This window comes from Hydra viridissima, unplaced genomic scaffold, assembly GCF_058129835.1.
Source record: "Hydra viridissima isolate aposymbiotic clone 2 unplaced genomic scaffold, HvirCarnegie_v1 scaffold_130, whole genome shotgun sequence".
NCBI lineage: Eukaryota > Metazoa > Cnidaria > Hydrozoa > Anthoathecata > Hydridae > Hydra > Hydra viridissima.
The window spans coordinates 15687-34240 of record NW_028324393.1 but is presented as its reverse complement, the minus strand read 5'-3'; the positions used below and the strand labels follow the sequence as shown (position 1 = coordinate 34240).

Sequence of the window (18554 nt, the reverse complement as noted above, 5' to 3'; positions counted from 1 at the left end):
TGCATAAATGGTATCACTATATTGCCATTTTGAACAACCTTTTCTAAACTTCTCGTCTTTTTGAATTTTTAGCTTCATGTTTTTAATTTTTGTTTAAAAATGGCTTTGGTATGAGTTCTTTTGCAAGACTTAAATGAGCTTGTTACTGCTATGATTCGCCAAAATGCCAATGTAATGTTTGAACGAGCAATTTGAGCTTACACCTGTAAACACGTCTTGCAAGATGTATACAATACTAATGCTGCACAGCGAGGAAAACTTCTGGTGTTGAACCATTCGTTGTGCCCAGCGCAAGCATTCAGTTTTTCAACTATTTCATTTAAAATTTTACAAATTCAAGTCATAACAGAAAGAGATTAAATCGAATATTCATTTGGTTCTGAAGCATGACAAGATTTGTTTTGTTTACTTATTTATTTTTTTTGTTGAGTTACTGTTTTCACTGAAAGCAATAACTGGTTTTTAAAAGATTACCAAATTGGCATTGGCTAATTTCGCTTTATTTTCCTTCGTTCTTGGCTATTTTTCATTTAGGATCTTTTACTATTAAAACATAATCAGATTTACAATAATTCATTTGTATAAACATTTAAGCAATCATAGACTTATTGCTGCAACAATTAGATACACACCTCTTTGTTTCTTTTTTGTTTTTTTACAGCTTTAACAATAATATTATGATAAAGAGTTGACTAGGGTAATTTTTTTTTGTTTTTTTGAAAGTGTGTTGAGATTTTCAAAAAAATTAAAAAGAATTTACCTCTGAATTTACAAGCTGGACTTTGGCTAAATAGAATACCAACAGATTGAACAGCATAAGTTAAGAACAGTACCAGCCTGTTGGACTGGAACAACTGAAACTGGTTCAGATGATAAAAGCAAACTGGGTTTCGCCATTGTTTGCTGACAAGCTACAAGGTTAGGAGTCAGAGGAACAGAAGAGACCTCTTTTGAAAAATTGCAAACAACTTGCAGAGAAGCAACAGGAACAGGTTTGGCAATCACTTGCTGATGAGTTTTAAGAAGAGCAGGTTCATGAGGAGCATGGAAAATACTTGTGACAGCCATAAGATTATCTTGCTGTGAAGCGAAATTAGACACTGTTTCCAGAGGAACAGAAATGACCTCTTTTGAAGGACTGAAAGCAACTTGCTGAGAAGGAGCAGCAGAAACAGGTTTGGCAACCACTTGCTCATTGAAGTAAACTGAAGAAAGTTGTGCATGGTATTCAATGAAATCTGGTTCATCACAAAATAATGTTAATGCGAGAGGAGAACAAGCTGTGTCAACAGGAACAGCTTAAGTCTGATCTACATCAAGGCAAACAGCTTGTTCATTAGGAATAAATTCTGCAAGAGCAGGGGATCTTTTGAAAACTGGACCAGCGATTGATTGTTCAGATGAAACAGACGAAACAGAAGTTGAGGCAGGTTCACACAAGAAACCTAAGATTGTTGCTGTCCTCTAAAGGAACATCGTTTTCTACAGCTGAAGAAAATGGAACCACTGTGGTATAACTGAAAGTAGCAGCACATTGTTCAGAGTCACAACCAGAGTCTGAATCTTCCTCAAAGATGTCCTCAACCTCATGAAAACCGTACTACCCTGCATTATATTGGAGCCAGTCCAACCCAATGTCCTCCTTCGTTGGTGGTCTCTGAGACATTTCATCAGTCAAAGAGTTTATGACTCAGAAGGACTGTCCGATGCCGAGGGCAAAGCGCAACTCCTTTGCAGCAATGTACTGGGATAATTAATAGCTATTCATTATCTTCCTGCTGCGCTTCATGTAGAGTGTTGCAAACCACTCGCTATCTTCTTTGGTGTCATTGGCAAAAAAAATGGAATTTGAATCGCAAACGCAAGTGGGCGCATACGCTTCACGGAAATGCTTACTTTGTTCCTTCTAAAGCAGAAAGTCAGACAAGAGATGATAGCAGACGAAATTAAACGAACATTTTTTAAAAAAATATTCAAAAACTGCCTTTAATATAAGCCGGATTTAAATATGGAAAACTCTGCTAACTTCTCTTTGAGAAAATTTTCAAAAAGTACCTTAAACGAAAGAGATAACACACGTATTTAAAAAGTTGTATCTAGCCATCCACTTCATCTAGAACAAAGTAGCGAGGCTATATAAGCACTATTACTTTATAACTTACCTGCATTTGCGCAAAGGATTTTATTTAATTAAATGTAAACATACCCTCTCCCAAGGTTGTTTTTAGCCGTCCGTTCTCAACTCAAGCTATTCTGAGAGGCTGTTTAATTAAGGGGCTATCCCCCTTTAGTTTTTCAAAATTTAAAAAAAAGGAAAAAAATTGTTTTTAACTACTTTTACCTGTGTTTGATTATAAAAATTGTTTTAAAAGTAGCACATTAGCCTATAACTATCTTAATTTGAAACTCACAAACTCACCGTAAAAGGAAAGGTGTTGTGGGAAATGTTGATAAATCTGTAAACATTGATTGTGTTTCTGATAATGTTAGTATTGAATTGCCAATAGTTAACTTAAAAAATGCTAACAACACTTGTGTTTCGGAACAAAACAATGAAAACTCACTTAATTTGTCAGCTTCGTCTCGAAAAGTTGAAGACTCAGAAGATATACTTATCTTGAAACCTTGCATATCTGGTTATCGTATCAATGATGTTGCTGTTTTAGCTTCTGTTTTTAGTTTTTTTTCTGTGTCCAGAATGTGGTAGTCCCACACTCTCATTAGGTGAGAGATATAATAAACGACATGGCTTATCTTCCTTGTTGTATCTTAAGTGTCAAAAAGAAGATTGCAACTACCTTCATCAGTTCTACACCTCTGTAAACAATAATAATATAAAAAGGATTTGATATTAATAAACGAATAATTTATTGCATTCGACTATTGGGCCATGGTGAGCTCACCCACTACTTAGCGTGTTCCTTGCAGTCTGTTCACTCATTAATCAATACAGTGAGGCCGTTTGATTAAATATTGTCGATGGTAGATCTGTATATTCGAAACTTCTAAAACTGATTCTTAACTCTTTGAATGAATAGATGAAAATATACCCAATACCCCGGAGTCCACAGTCGTATTTAGCTTACGCTGGCAACGCAGAAACAGAATGACTCTTTGGCGGCGCAAACCGAGCGTTCAGCAACTTTGTCGCGTTTTACATCAATGCGGACGATCTGCTCGACAAATAAAGCTTACTTTCTGGTTGCAACAGTTAGTCACTGGACGTTGGACGAGTGTACAGTTGTTTTGTGACGAAAGCCGACCGGTGGCTGGGTGCGACTCTTCTTTTCAATCTAAAATCCAAACCTGGCCATCAATCGTCTATCACCATCTTCTCGGAACAAAAAAAGTATATAAACGCTTAGAGTGCACATTTGGAAGAAGGAAATCCGTTTAAAAATAATCACTTTTAATTTGATGAGACTACGCAGTTAAAATATAAACATTGAAAACACACCAGCTAAATAAAACCTAAACAAACAGCTTCAACTGTATTGCTGCCTTGTTCGGCAATGATGCACATGCAAATCAGCAAACTACGATACTTAATCAAACAACTTCACTGCTTTGCGTAGTTTGAGAACGGAGGGCTAAGAACAACCGCGGTAGTGAGTATGAAATCATCTCTTCATTCAAGGAATTAATAATCAGAATTTTAGAAGTCTCTTATGCACGATACTACTACCGCCAAAGTCGTACAGAGCCATACCGAAGGCTTAAATCAACTTTAGAGTCAAAGGCTAAAATTGACCCTAGAGCTTTGAAAGCGACGTCACAAAATTTGCAAGACGTCATCGAATAAATAAAGGCGGCCAGATGCGGCTATTTGTACTAACTCTACAAATCTTAGCCCTAATCCTAACCCTAACCCTAACCCTAACCCTACGGCACTTTTTAATCTAACTCTAATCCTCACCTTTACTGTTAGGTTTAGGGTTATCATATATATTATAACCAAGGTTTTTCAACGCTAAATTGCATAATTTAAAATTACAATGATTAAAATATACATTAAAATTCCAACTACAGTTGATAGGAAAGCCAATCTTTTTGCGGTAATCGAGTTTTTTAGCGCTTTATCAGTATCACCATTCATGATTGCTGAGTCAACCTAAAAAAGTAAATGCAATAGCAATATTTTTTATTTATTTTTTTAAAATAGAAACAAACATATTCAATTGATTAATCAGCGATAACCCTAATGCAAATATATATTGCGGGTTAAGATTTTGAAAATATTTTGACAAAATATTGCACTTTGAATTGAGATATTACCGTAGCACTTTTGGAATTGTTGGATTATTCAGTTATAAATGATGAATAAGGTTCTAGTCAGGCCCGCATTTTTCTTTTAGCTAACTTTTTACGTTGAGGTGAGAGACGGTTTTTTTTAACTAACGTTTTTTATTATGCTAATGAATAGATGGACTAGATTGCATTTTTAGAGTTTATCTATTTTAACATTACCGTTATATTTTGCAGTGATCTATTAGTAAATAACACAACAGCTTTAAAAGCTAACAAGCAATTTATTTTTTTCTGAACAGCGTTTAAAATCTTAACAAAATGGCATGAAACTCAAATGCCAATTGCAATAACTTACCTTTGAATCATTTACTATTCCATTTACTTTCCTGTTTGAAACCTTTAAATGAATGAGTGTTACCTTGAAAGTGTGACTAGTTGCTCCGTTTTTATCAAACTCACAATTCATGCATTCAAATTGTCGGATTTTCTAATCTACATCTAGTTGAATGTTAAAGAATTTTTAAAGCGCGTTAAATAAGATGATTCAAAGCAAACAACATTGAAGATGGTTCAATTTATTGATAAAGTAAACATTAAATGGTTGTGAAAGAGCTTAAAGTGTTTCATAAAAACACGTTTGATCAACTACATTAGTAATCCAACTGGCCGGTTTTACAGAGGAACTTCTCTTAGTTTTTAAAAACGGCTATGATACCAATTTGCTTCATTTTTGAAGAGGAAGTGCAATAAAACTTAAAATGTGGATCGCTTATGCCGGGTTTAACCCAACGGATATTTAACTCAACGGATACTGAAGAGATAAGTTTATCAATCTTCTAAACATATTTACGCGCAGGCTGTCAGAGCTTTAATTAAGTGCAGGAATAAAGTCGCTTAACATTCTGGGTAATTAAAAAATCAAGTTATAGAAGTTATATTTTAAAAACTTCCATTGTACGAGATTGATCTAAATTTAACATCGGTGTCTTAGTACAATAACACTAAAATAAAACCTTTTATAGAAAACTTATATTTAAAAATAAAATTGATTTATATTCATGCAAAAAAAACATACCTGACATGATTTGTATATGGCCAATGCACCAATCGGAAAGCAGCAGAACAAAAAAGAGAAGCAAGCTAGTCTCATGTGGTTATTTATATATACATGGTTTATTACAACGTTGTCATTGGCATTGACCTTCACATCAACTTTCTAAAAATTGTTAAAAAAATGAGGAACGCTTTAAAATATAAAATTGCATTTAAACATTCATATATTTAACGTAATTAAGTAGATATACCTGAAATTATTATGTGCATAAAAAAATAAATAAATACTTACAGCGGTTTGTTCGTTTGATGAGGTGTTATTTATTATAATATTATGCGCCGGCAGTTGTTGTTGCAGCTGAGGTGCATTAAATCCCATCGGATATTGCGCTTGAGGGAATAGAAATTGAGGGCTTGTACACTGAGGGTTGCTCAATATCATAGGGTAAGGATTTTGAGGATTAACAAACTGCGAAAAAGATCCCACAGTCATTAGCTGAATTTGTTGAAAATTGAGTGCATCTCCAACAACTTCCTGCTGTTGCTGAGTTTGAACGGAGTAAGGCGGAGGAGCTGTGTTTAAAGGCACTAAAAAAAAGTCATATTTTAGTGGTGGGTTTAAGGATATATAAAGTCATTGGCGTTTTGGAGAATCGCAATATCAAGTTATAACCATTACCATTTTCAGAGGGCGATACAGGTTGTGATAAATTAGCCTCAGCTTTGTTTTCCATTTCTAATGTTGAAAAATACAAAAATAAATTACAATTGAAATGAAACTGATATAACGTTCATAAACATGAAATACATTCCAGGTTTATTATGATTGATTTTCCTTGAACTTTATTATTTCAGAACATGATTTAAACAAAATCACTTTTTTTTTTTAATAAAATAATCGTTGTGTTTTATAAATGATGAGTAGACGTTGGAACAAAAAACAAATATTTATGGAAAATGACAGAAGACACATGGTTATAGGAAAGCAAGCGGAAACTTTGCTTCTTCTGATAAATTGAACAAAGACCGTTTTTTAAAAAAGAGCTGGAAGAGAAGAACTTAAAAAAAGTAATTTCATTATATTCAGTATCTAGGAGAAGTAATTTGTAAACATAATGAATAAAGAGTACTAATCGACATTACTCATTAAATATAACAATACATTAAGAATCGCAGCTGTTTTGAACCCATGGATGAAGCACAACTAAACCTTCTAAACCCTTTAACTAATCACTATAACCAAAACATTTATACTGTATTTAGCATTCCAGATATTCAACGAATGATAGTCATTAGTTTATATGCAGTTAATGAATCTCAAAAAAATTACTTATTACAGAAAAAAAAAAAAATTGCTTTTTTGCAAATGTCAACATTTAAGATGTTTCTAAATGTTACCTGCAATAGCTGCCCTTCGTTGAAAAAGTAGATGTAGAACTTACCTAAACTAAATTTCGAAATGGAACATGTGTTTATAAAATGTTCTTCGTTTGAATACTTTCATCAAACAATGATTATTAAATAGAGCTTTAATTATCTCCGCAAAAAAAAAGTGGTACAAGTTATTTTTATTGAAGGTTTCAATGATTTATCAGTAATCGGACAGTTAATGCCAACAAAAGACACCTCATCATTGGTTTCTGTATCCTGCTGTAGTTAGTGAAAATGCTGATGTTTTAAGATTGATGTTTTTAAATACATTTTAAACAATAGTTTAACATATCAGGTACAATAAAATAAACAAAGTTTTTAAAGCGTAAACAAAATATGAAAATTTTTAACTGACTTATATTTTAAAACGACTGTAAAGTTACAAACTCAAAGCTTTCCTAAAAAAAAGAAAAATAAAACGCCTACCAAAACTAAAAAAAAACCTTATTTCTGCCTCACGATGAGAAACAGTTTCAATTTAAACATGAAATTTTTATTTCACCAATACTTTAAATGGTACTTTAAAAAGTTTAGCATTTTACCTTTTTAAAAAACTTTTTTGATTTTATTCCGTGTCTCAATTCTTAAATCATCGATATTTTACTAAATGAAACTCTGAAAAGTTTTCTTTGCTAAATAAAATAGACACTTTTCCACATAATGACTTTTACTGAAACTTTAATCTTGGATCATTTTTCCCATTTTATTAACTATCTGTTGTTAAATTGTAAAAGTTTTTGTAGGATTATTATGAATGCATTAATTTTAAGCAGTTACTTTTGGTTTCGACATGCCCGCTTTTCCTAGAAAAAGAGTAAAAGAATAATTAATATTTTTTAGTTTATTTGACCAAGTTTATATTTATCGTGATTTTTACAGTATGACTAACACAAAAAGTTTTATTAAGATTGATAAGCAGATGTCAGGACCAAATAAACTCTTTCGCATTTTAAAAATGCAAAGCAGGTTAAACCTTACATTTAAAGATTTTAAATTTATCCCGAAGCAAGTTCACCCCCAAAAACAAAATTAGCATAATAAAATAACCATTAATGAATGATCTGTTCGAATGGCGATATTAAACAAGATATCCTAGAGTATTAAGTGGGCTTGTTCTAAACTTTCACATCATTATATTTTTTGTTTCGAAGTCACACTAAACGGAAAGTACAAGCTGGTTGATTGAAGTGCTCGACTTTCAAAACTCATTTTGACCAAATATTTTTATTATCCAAGCTATATTCACCTTTCATTTGACAAAACTGTATTTCAAATAGTTAAAACAATATTTTATACAATATTAAAAATATCGTATTATGAGAAATGACGTAATGCTTTTCTAAACACGACGAACAATCCACACATTGAATAATAGTTTTAAATTATGAGATATTTGTTAGTTATAGCTCGTTTGTTTTTTATAGTTATAGCTCAGTATTATCAAAAATAATCATTTTTTATTGCTAAATTGTAAAACTCTCAAAAAATATGTCTCGCTGAATGAGGAACGTGCTTATCTGATTTCCACTTCTTCGTAGCAAATGGATTCCTCAGTTGCGATGGCTAAGATTGCCGTTATTTAAAATCTTTAAACTTAAACTTTGAGTAACATAGCGGACAGAAAATGTCATGTTAGTTTTTGAGAGCTTTTCATTAATGTTGTACATTCGCGATTATAACTAATTGTCTTTAAGACATTCTTTGGGGGGCTTTTTACCCCGACTATAATAGCTTGTCTTTTAGGGTTAATTGACAGCTTGTCTTATCTTAATGAATGCCACCAGAGCCTCAAACGTAATAAGCTTTGCTGTCGGTGAAGTCAAGAATGCATACCAAGATGATAGTTTCACAAAGAAGTTTTGTGAACAAACTCCATGTAAGTCAAAGATTTTCTAGTAACATATTGAAATGATAGGAAGATAAAAAAAACAATAAAACGGAAACCTTGCATAAAGTCGGATTTCACTCATTGCATGATTTATATATTCAAAGTGAAACTTAATAGTAGTAGCAACAACCACAGCTGATTTACAAAATTCTCTTTAAAACATTTACCTGGGACAATTGTTATCAACTTTAACATTTTTTTATTTTAATCTAAGTCAGATCTTTATTCGAAAACCTTTTTTCTCTCATTCAGTATGTTGTATAAATTATTAAACTCTCTTTTTCAATAGTATAGCATTTTTTCAAATCTACTGAGAATTCTGCTCAAATAGGGTAGACCGGGGCACGTTGGCCCAAGGCTTGGGGCAGATCAACCCTTAAAATAATTTCTAGTTAAATTTTAGGCAAGAAAGCTACATACCGTGAAAACAATTTTATGCAAATGAACAATTCTTGTTTTATCATAGCATTTAATACGGCTACATGTATTGTAATATTTGCTCATAGATTAGTCACTGTCTTCATCTAATTAAACTAAAAAGTCATTACAGTATAAACATTAATAAAATAGACTCTTAAGTTCTTTTTCTACGCAAGCTAAATGTGCCCATAGATGGCAGATGAACACTGAATTCACTCTGCACTTGGAAGTCTGTTTGAGAAAGGTTTGAGGCATCTAAGACAAAAAACATCTTCAATTTGATCCTCAATGTCATAACCCTCACCTTTCTTGTTTGGCTTCTTTCTCTTAGTTGGACAAGATTGAATCTTGCTGGCTTTAAAATTGTTTGAATAGCTACTTTTGGTGGAGAATAGTTTTTTAGTATGTGTTTTATTTTTTTTGTTTTAAAGCCCTTTCTTTTCCTTCTTTTGATGTCTTCTGTTCATATTTTAAGGCTTTCTTAATAGCAGTATCTGTCAATATAGCAGAAATTCGTTTCCAAATTTCAGGCCTATTTTTTTCTGTTCTCTAGACTTAGCTTTTTCCAAAGGCTTTACTTCTTCAGGAGTTGGTAAAAGTAAAGGGTCTGGAAAATTTTCTTCCTTCGAAGTAGACAGAGAGAGAATCGATTTATTAAGATTTGTTTGTTTGGAAGTGTTGTAATCTGCAGTGGAGAAACCAATATCAGGATCTGATTTATCTGATGTATGCAACATCAAAAAGTCACTTCCTGAAAAAAATATCTTTGTTAATGGGTAAACTCCTGTTACTTAGAAGCCACTCATTATGTTCCTTGGAGTTATAGGATTAAAAAGTGCTGTTCTTAGTATACCAGGTACATCATAGATATTCATAGGTCGTTTGTTTACCGTTATTCACGCACCACACGCTGAGTTAAACTTTTAAAAAGGATTTTAAGCACTATTCAATGGTTGTAGCTAAGGGCTACAGTTTACTGGAAAGGATAAAAGTGTGATCCCATCTTCTATGCAAAAATCAAGAACTGGTGCATCAAGATGAGAGCTGTGGTTGTCAATCAAAGCTAGACAAGGACGGTTGGTTATGGTTTATGGTTGATTACTTAAAAACCATAATTAAAAACATAGGTCTTCAAGTTTCTGCCAAGAGATTCACATTTAATGTTCAGTGAACAAGTTTTTTCATCAGAAACTTTAAGAAATGTTTGCAAAAACTGAAAAATCAAAATCGGAAATCAAATGTCAGCATTAATTAACTAAACATGAGGAAAAGTAACGTAGAACTAAATGAACGAGAAACAGTGACATAAGTTTAGCAGCTATTTACAAATACAGATGCTCAGAAAAAGTTGACCAAGCGTCTGCTACGCACGGGTATCGAACCCCGACACCAAGCGTGCACCACTGCTCATTAGCCCGATCTTTTTCTTTAATGAGAAGAGCAAGAAAAATGTATGATAAAAATTTACTATTGTTCGCAATCATCTTATTTAAATGCTTGACTTTTCCTATTGACAGTTTCAAATCCAGCGGCATCTGATACATATTTATGTATGTCAAAAATTCAACAAAATTAAATCGAATATTATTACTATATCTTGATAAAATGATTTACCATTTTACTTTTTATTACTAATTTTATTTATCTAGCAAATGGAAATACTTTTTCTTTGTGCAATGAATGCATTTCAATAGTTATTTCAATGTCATTACTTCAAATGCAATTTTAATGTAATTAATTCTAATGTAATTATAAAATTAAATACAACAAATTATACTTGTATCATAATTTTAGTATGGGGCACCTTGATCCTCAGATTAACCAGCCCCGTGTAAGAGAGATCAAGGAACCCCTATAGGTATTCTTCATGTAATAATGGCTGTATATCGCTGATAAATAAAATTCAACGGCGAAATCATATCATAAAATATACGTCGATAAAGTACCTAGTGACTGCAGTTGATATTTTACAAATATTTAACATAGTAACAAAAATGTATGAATAATTCTCATGTTCATCAAATTTACTTTTTATCGCGATAATCCAATTTTTGTTTCTTAAAATTCGTAATCGATTTTTTGACAAAACAACAACGAAAATAAATAGCCGGAAGTATATGCTGATAGTATCTTATGACGTCACGCAGATTTAATTATAAATAGATAAAGTAGCGCTAAAAGATCAAGCTGCCCCAGAGATCAAAAAGCCCCCAACTCCCCTATTTAGGAAAGTTTTTCTGTCATCCAGCCTGAGAAGTGGGCTGATCTATCACACCCTATTGGTGTGATAGATCACGAATAAAATGGGACTTAAAGTTAACTCTCGGAAAGATAAAATATACGGGCAAACTATTGCCAATCGCACTAACCGCCAAATTGATAGTCACTAAAACTCCTCTTTCAGCAGATGTTACTCGACCTATCTGGCGAAAGTCTCTGCGAGTAACGATAAGGTCTGGTTGTTGCACAGTTGTGATTCCGGTCTCATCAATTTTCCACATGTCTGCAGGGATCACTTTCAAGCTTGTCAAAACTTTACTTAAGTTGTCAAAAAACAATTTAACATTATGCTGATTAAACCTAGTGCAGCAGGCTAAACTTGTTGCTTGAGGAGAACAAATAAAAAGTTTTTGATGCCACTTCAAGAATCCTGCACACAATCACACCCTGCAATTTGTAACTCTGCCCATGATTGGGGAATTATTCAGCTGCAGGCAAGAGCATATGTAGAAATAATATATACTATGGTCTTTCTCCTCAGGAGAAAGACCATATTATGTGTCATTTTCATGCAAAAGGTGTTGTTGAAGCAAGTCTTCCTGCTCAGGTTCAAATACCTGCAAAAAAAATAATGATAGCCTACACATTGAATAAACATTTTTTAAAACTATTCCAATTGTTTTTTATATTGAACCATGTGTGGATGGGTCTTTACTTTTGATATAGAAACAAACTATCAAATTTAAATTAGTAATTAAACACAAAAACTAATATATCTGATACCATTTAGTGAAGCAAAAACTGTTCCAAGGTTTTCTGTTTGATTTAAGATGTTGTAGATCTCTTAGTGTTATTGTTTCTTCATTAACTTTATTAGGCTCAGGCGTTTCAACAGTATCAACAATCTGGCATTCATTTTTATTATCAGAAAATGAAGAAACAACTGAGTTCTCATGAATCACTTCAGTTTGAACTAAAGTATTACTAGAAGAAGGTAATCAATTGTACTTAATATATTATACCTTCCAAAAGTCTTCTGTGGTATTTTGAACTCTATGCTAACTTTTCTAATTGATCTTTTTTATTTTTTAACTTGTATTACTGCAAAAAAGATTATAAACTGCGACACTTTTCCTCGTTCTGACTTGCAAACATAGTTTCGCACCGTTAGTTACGAATAGTACACATAGTTACGTTACATTATACTTTGATTATGCAATTCTACATTTTTAATGTAGAATTGTAGTGAAACTTAAATGTAAAATACTATATTCCAAACTTAAACTTTTTAATTTTGCTTTTTTAAATATATTACATATTAATTACAAGTTAGTTACTTATGCTTTTTAATATGAAATTTTCATATCATAATACACATGCACACATACATATGTAAGATATATATGTATATATATATATAAAAGAAATATAAATGTTTATATATATTTAGTAAAACAGGGTAGAATGAAATAGTTATGACTATGCTTATTCTTTTGTTCTTAATTATTTATTGAATACACTTTTTGCACGTATTTTTTGATCAAGTCGTAGAGGATTTTTTTCTGAATAAGATGATATCAAAGTTTAATTCAAAAAAAAGATTTTTTTTGATAATTTGTTACGTTTTCGAATGCGTGATATCTTTTTTCTTTTTTTGAAAAATGATTATAAAACTCTCGGAAACTAAACTTCATATTAATGAACTTAATAAGTATACTGGTAGAACTTTTTACGCTGGTCAAGAATCTTTTTACAAAATTAAATTTGCTATTCAGGGAAAAATGTTATGAGATAAAAACGAAAACGGAGACATGTGGGGTTGAATAAAATACGCGAATTGCAACACCAAGGTCAATCTCATTTGTTTCCTAATGGTACTCCAGGGAGAGATTGGTATAAGCTTTTCATAAACCGGTGGAGTCATAAGGTAAGCATCAGGGCCGCACTATGCATCGCTTAGCGGAAATAGGATTTTGTGCATATTTTTTAGTGATTTTTCATATTTAAACTTTTTAAGTTTTTTTTTTTGCATTTAGTTTTTAACTCTTTATAAAAAAAAAATTGTTTTAAGTTTTTTTAAACTTCTGACATCTTAAGGGTTTTTTTGAGGTTTTAAAAAACTCGCATTTTTGTTAAAATCCTTTCAAAGTATATGATAAGTGTTAAATTTCTATATTATTTTTATGCGAAATTAAAATAATCATGTATTTAATTGAATGTAAAACTAGAAATAGAAAAAAAGGGTTTTGGCATAGCATTTTTTTGCTGATTTTTTGATTTCTTAAACATTGATTGATTTGAGCATGTGGTCACAGAGGTCGCTTCGTTTTTTTTGAATAAAATATAGCTACTGCGAATTGAATTTACTGCCATGCAAAAAAATTGAGGCGACCTCTGTGACCTCATGCTTAAAAATCATTTTTACTATTGTGAATTTTATTCAAAAACCGACTAAATTCTGTGAAGTAAATGAAAATTCCGTAGTTCAACAACTTCCGGTAAGTTTTTATTTGATTCAGTTTTACCTTGCGATGATTTTTATTAACTATCAAAATGGCTACATTCACTCTTCGTCAACTTTTAACACATACATTTCCCCCAAGGCATATATTCTTAAGAAAAAATTTTAAAGCCTGAGCAAAACTTTTGGAGTCTAAGTTTATTGCACTAAATAATGCTGGTTGTATGGTTAGTTTCAAAATTTTTCGGAGACTAGCTTTTGAGTTGATAAAAAACTTTAACAAATGTGGAAAAAAAAGCAGTTTGTTCTTCACTAAATACAAAGATTTTCTGGATAAAAAAATAGAATACAAATCATATGTCTGGTAAGTTTTTTATTAATTCTAAAATAAAATGTTACATATATATATATATATATATATATAGCTTAGAAACAGATCCTGAGCAACAGATAAGGAAATATGAGGAGGGACAACTTATTTTAAAAGAGGGTGAAAAGCTGATTCAGCAGGGTAACCTGCTCATCAAGCAGGGTGAACAAAAAATGAAGGAGGGCCAATTAATACTTGAAGGTCTTAGACTGAAGTTAAACAGGTACGTATGTGTGTTTATATATATATATATATATATATATATATATATATATATATATATATATATATATATATATATATATATATATATATATATATAAAGTTAAAAGTTGTACACACATTTTATACATGTTTTAGGAGAAATACTGTAACAATGGGAACACCTGAAGCACCAAAACCTAGAAAATCTTTTTTAGAACTTACAAGTAGGATGAAACGTAAAAGAACTGATAATCTTCAGGGAAAAGAACTGGAAGAAATTCAACATGCTGTAAAAAGGTTAGCCTCTAATCCCTCTACTGCACCCAGGTCTAATTTATATGGTCCAAATTTATCATTGCATACTTTTTGCAATTTGAGACTAACAGACAGAACATGGGCTGAATTTCAAAAAATTGTTACACAAAATCATCATCTTGTTCCTCCAGGTTTAACCAAGTTAAAAGAATACAAAAAATTGACATATCCAGAGCAGGTGAAATATTCAGAAACTGAAGTAAAATGTAGTCTATTCAATATGATCAAACATTCAGTTTCTAGAGTGTTTGAGTATCTTTTGGAGGATGATGATAATTTTATTAAATTTTTAGCACAGGAGGAACGTGATAACATATATGTTATTTGCAAAGTGGGTGGTGATGGTCAGAGTGACCAATCTGAATTTCAGAATGCAGCAACTATGAAGAGAGGTGTGGATGATTCCACTGTGTATAGTATAGTGTTTGTACTGTTGGAGATTCGAAGTGGAAAAAAGATACTATGGAAAAATTGTAATCCAAATAGTCCAGATGCAACCCGTCATCTTATGTTTTGTTTTGCCAAAGAGACTACTAGTTTTATTCAAGAGAAGTTTGAACATTTACAAAATGAAATTTTGTCTTTAGAGAATATTAAGTTTACACTTCATGACAATACTTTTGTTATAAATTCAAGTTTGTCAACTATTTATACCACAATGAATGATGGTAAAACACTTAATGCTGTGGTATCAAAAATGCTTAAAAAAAATATAGCATCTCAGTGCTGTCATGTATGTCAAGCAAGTCCTAAGGAGTTTAATTTGGAAACCATTTGGAATAAAGATAAAGATGTAGACAAGAATATATTGAAACTTGGAATTTGCAGTCTTCATTTGTGGATATGCAGCATGGAGTGGGTTTTCAATACTGCTTGCAAACTTCCAGCAGTGAAACAAGGAAGAAAAATTCCAGCAAAAAACAGCCAAGAATTTATTGAAAACAAAAAAAAATTCCAGCACTTATTCAAAATACAATTAAAAATAAGGGTATCTTTTGTCAGGAAGGGAAGTGGTACATCCAACACTGGCAATGTTGCACGAAAATTCTTTAATAATCCATCTGTGACTGGAAGAATTCTAAATTTGAATACCACTATGATCAAACTATTTAGGGACCTGCTAATTGATATAAATAGTACAACCGCAAGACCGGATGTGAAAATTTTCAAGCAGAAATCTGAACGTCTGTTTGGTCTCATTTCTAATGATCAGTTTTTAAAAGCCATTCCAATGTCACAGTCTGTGCATAGAATGGTAGTTCATGGTGTTTCTTTTATTAAATATTTTAAGTATCCAATAGGTTCTTTGTCTGAGAGTGCCATTGAAGCCAGGAACAAAGCCAACAAAACTGCACGAGTAGGTCATGCACGATTAACTTCTTTTGCTGAAAATACTAGGGATACTACAGCTAATTATTTATTTATGACATCTGACTTGTACCTATATTGTAAGAAGAACAAAATGCAAGAGGTATAAAAGCTATACTGCAAGAAGATTAAGCTGATAACTGTTCTTAAGGTAAATATTGGAGAAAGCTATGTATATCTTTAAATTTAAATATTTAATGTTATCGTTTAATTTTATTAATGATACATTTTAGGTGCTGGTGGTAGCCAATCTGATATTTCTGAGATCTTTTTACATAATCAAACAGTATGTTTTTTTTTATGCTTGCAAAAAAAAAAAAAAGTACTAATTGTTAGAAAAGTTGAAACATAAGAATCCCAAACTTTCAAAGTGCAATTCATGAAGGCTTGTTGTAAATATTAAATGTTGCTCCACATAAGGATTGCTGAGATACGTTTAGAGTAAAAATTTTAATTATATTTCAATTGTATCTATTTATTACAATGAATACAGTTTTTTCTTGAATGTATAATTATTAGAATTAGAATTTGATAGATAATTTCTATAATAAATAGTTTATATCTTAAACTATACTATTTATTAAAAAAACTTTTCAAAACTTTAATGTGTGTTGTTAAATAATTTTAGGAAGATAAAGAGTAATGGTTCATATTATAAAAAGAAATCAAGGAAGCATCATTAAACCATGCAGCTGTAGTTGATAAGCAACTTTTAATAAACGGCTATTTTCATAGCCACATATTGTTAAAAACCTAAAAACGACTATTTTCATAGCCACATATTGTTAAAAACCTATTTTAGCATCAGAACCTCTATTCTGCATTTGAGGGGAATGGAACTACTGGAGTATTTATTTTACTTTTATTTATAATAAAATACTTATGTTATTTCCTTTTTTATTTAACATGAAAATATAAGTTGGAGACTAAAAATGCCTGTAACCCCTAAAAAAGATAAACTGATATATCAGACTTAAATAGAGACTTAAAACTGATATATCAGTTTTAAATATCAAAAACTATCGGTTTTATATCTTTTTAATCAAAAATCGAATTAGTCCGGATAAACCAACTAAAAAACCGGAATAAAACCGGTTTTAAAAAAGACCGGACTTTTTTTATAAATATATATAAAAACAAACAATTTCTCATAATTGATGCTTTGTTCAAAAAATTACTTCAAAATGTTAAACAGTTCTCTAGTTATAAGGCTATTTCCTTTTTTTTCTATCAGCGCCACGCATAGTGGGCCGTAGGCAATATTTCATCACTCAGAGCCGCTTCTTGCACACAAGGAATAGTTGCAAAGTATTTCAAAACACTGCAAAAAGAATTCAACGAAGCAGGAATCGATGAAAGTACTTCATTGTGGAACTTTCATGACATTGGATTTTCTGGTGATCAACGCAAGCAACATGTAGTTTGCCGGTGTATTGCAAAAAGACCATTGAAATTGGTTGGCAACAAAAAAATAATCCATTAAACAGTTGGAAAATGCGTCAATGCTGCTAGTAATTGTCTTGCTCCATATATTATTTTTAAATCAAAAAAACGCCTGTACAGCAATTGTTGCTTAAGTGGTCCAGACGATGCCGTTTACGCCGCATCTCCGTCCAAATGGATGGAAGATAAGCAATTTTTGAATTGGCTCACTGGCGTGTACAGTGGTGGCCAAAAGTCTTGGAACAACATATTTTATGTTCTGATAAATTTTTATACTAAAAATATTAGATACTTAGAATATAATAACATAGAATATAAATACTTAGAACTTATTTATTTTTTTATTTATCTTACTGTTATCGTTTATTATTTTTAGTATAAAAATTTATCAGAACATAAAATATGTTGTTCCAAGACTTTTGGCCACCACTGTATGTTCTTGCCATTAAAAATATTCCTGGTAATTAGTTTAACCTTTACTTTAATCAATTCATTACTTAATTAAGTAAACCTAATTATAGTTATCCAATTATAGGTATTCATATTTTTGTCGTAGATGGACATGTGACACATGTCCTCTATCTGCAAATAAATCAAGCAACAACAACAACTCCAACAACAATAACAGCTGCAAAGCAAGTGAAGTGTAAAAAGTGCCGTAAAGTTTTAGGCGAAGCTTCAACAAGTCAATACATGGAATGGTATCAGTGTGAAAATTCGAAATGCAAGGCTTGGCTTTGTTAAACATGCATACCAAAGCGATATGTGAAAAGCGTTGGGTTTTATTGCACCAAAAAGTGCCGCACAAGTGACAACTCAGCTCAACCTCTAGTACCTCTTCACGACTCAACATCATCACAAAAACAAAGTTTTTTTTATTTGGTTGTTTTTAATTGTTATTATTGGTTGTTTTTTAAATTGTTATTATTGGTTACTTTTTGTTTTTTTTAGTTATGTGTTGTTTTAATTACACATAGACTTGCGTATTTCATTCTCCCCGAATGTGAAGGTAGAATGAAACAACTCTTTTTTTCAATTACATAAACTTTATTAAAAAACAAAAAAAATTTTTTTACTTGATTTGTATATATTTAAATACAGCTCAAAGTTCTCACAACTTTAAAAAAAAACTA

The 18554-nt window shown here is 31.5% G+C and overlaps 2 protein-coding genes and 1 pseudogene across 3 annotated transcripts; 1 reads left to right on the top strand and 2 right to left on the bottom strand.

Annotated features, from left to right (window-relative positions):
• Positions 1-3966: 3966 nt before the first annotated feature.
• LOC149875853 (uncharacterized) lies at positions 3967-7439 on the bottom strand. Its single transcript, XM_090076110.1, has 5 exons — positions 7275-7439; positions 5981-6037; positions 5594-5889; positions 5324-5464; positions 3967-4111 (listed from the first exon to the last, which is right to left on the bottom strand). Exons 2-5 carry the CDS (start codon positions 6033-6035, stop codon positions 3971-3973), a joined length of 633 nt encoding a protein of 210 aa, XP_089932236.1. The 5' UTR covers positions 6036-6037; positions 7275-7439; the 3' UTR covers positions 3967-3970.
• A 2098-nt stretch (positions 7440-9537) lies between these two features.
• LOC149875852 (uncharacterized) lies at positions 9538-11541 on the bottom strand (annotated as a pseudogene).
• Positions 11542-13919: 2378 nt separating this feature from the next.
• LOC145192716 (uncharacterized) lies at positions 13920-16734 on the top strand. 2 transcript variants are annotated; one of them, XR_016449008.1, is made up of 5 exons: positions 13920-14085; positions 14147-14314; positions 14452-16129; positions 16212-16264; positions 16607-16734. XR_016449008.1 is itself a non-coding variant. In XM_090076112.1 (4 exons), exons 1-3 carry the CDS (start codon positions 13946-13948, stop codon positions 16085-16087), a joined length of 1944 nt encoding a protein of 647 aa, XP_089932238.1. In that variant the 5' UTR covers positions 13920-13945; the 3' UTR covers positions 16088-16129; positions 16212-16319. The 2 variants fall into 2 exon arrangements, 1 of the variants encoding a protein (XP_089932238.1); XM_090076112.1 differs by lacking the exon at positions 16607-16734 and having other exon boundaries at positions 16212-16319.
• The last annotated feature ends 1820 nt before the right edge of the window (positions 16735-18554 follow it).

What these genes read in the sequence shown, in the direction of transcription:
- LOC149875853 (XM_090076110.1), bottom strand. Translation starts at nt 6,035, where the DNA reads ATGGAAAACAAAGCTGAGGCTAATTTATCACAACCTGTATCGCCCTCT. An exon ending in TGTATCGCCCTCTGAAAATG is followed by an intron (nt 5,890 to 5,980) that starts GTAATGGTTATA and finishes ACTTTTTTTTAG; the next exon opens with TGCCTTTAAACACAGCTCCT. An exon ending in CATCAAACGAACAAACCGCT is followed by an intron (nt 5,465 to 5,593) that starts GTAAGTATTTAT and finishes AACAATTTTTAG; the next exon opens with AAAGTTGATGTGAAGGTCAA.
- LOC145192716 (XM_090076112.1), top strand. Translation starts at nt 13,946, where the DNA reads ATGGTTAGTTTCAAAATTTTTCGGAGACTAGCTTTTGAGTTGATAAAA. An exon ending in GAATACAAATCATATGTCTG is followed by an intron (nt 14,086 to 14,146) that starts GTAAGTTTTTTA and finishes ATATATATATAG; the next exon opens with CTTAGAAACAGATCCTGAGC. An exon ending in CTTAGACTGAAGTTAAACAG is followed by an intron (nt 14,315 to 14,451) that starts GTACGTATGTGT and finishes TACATGTTTTAG; the next exon opens with GAGAAATACTGTAACAATGG.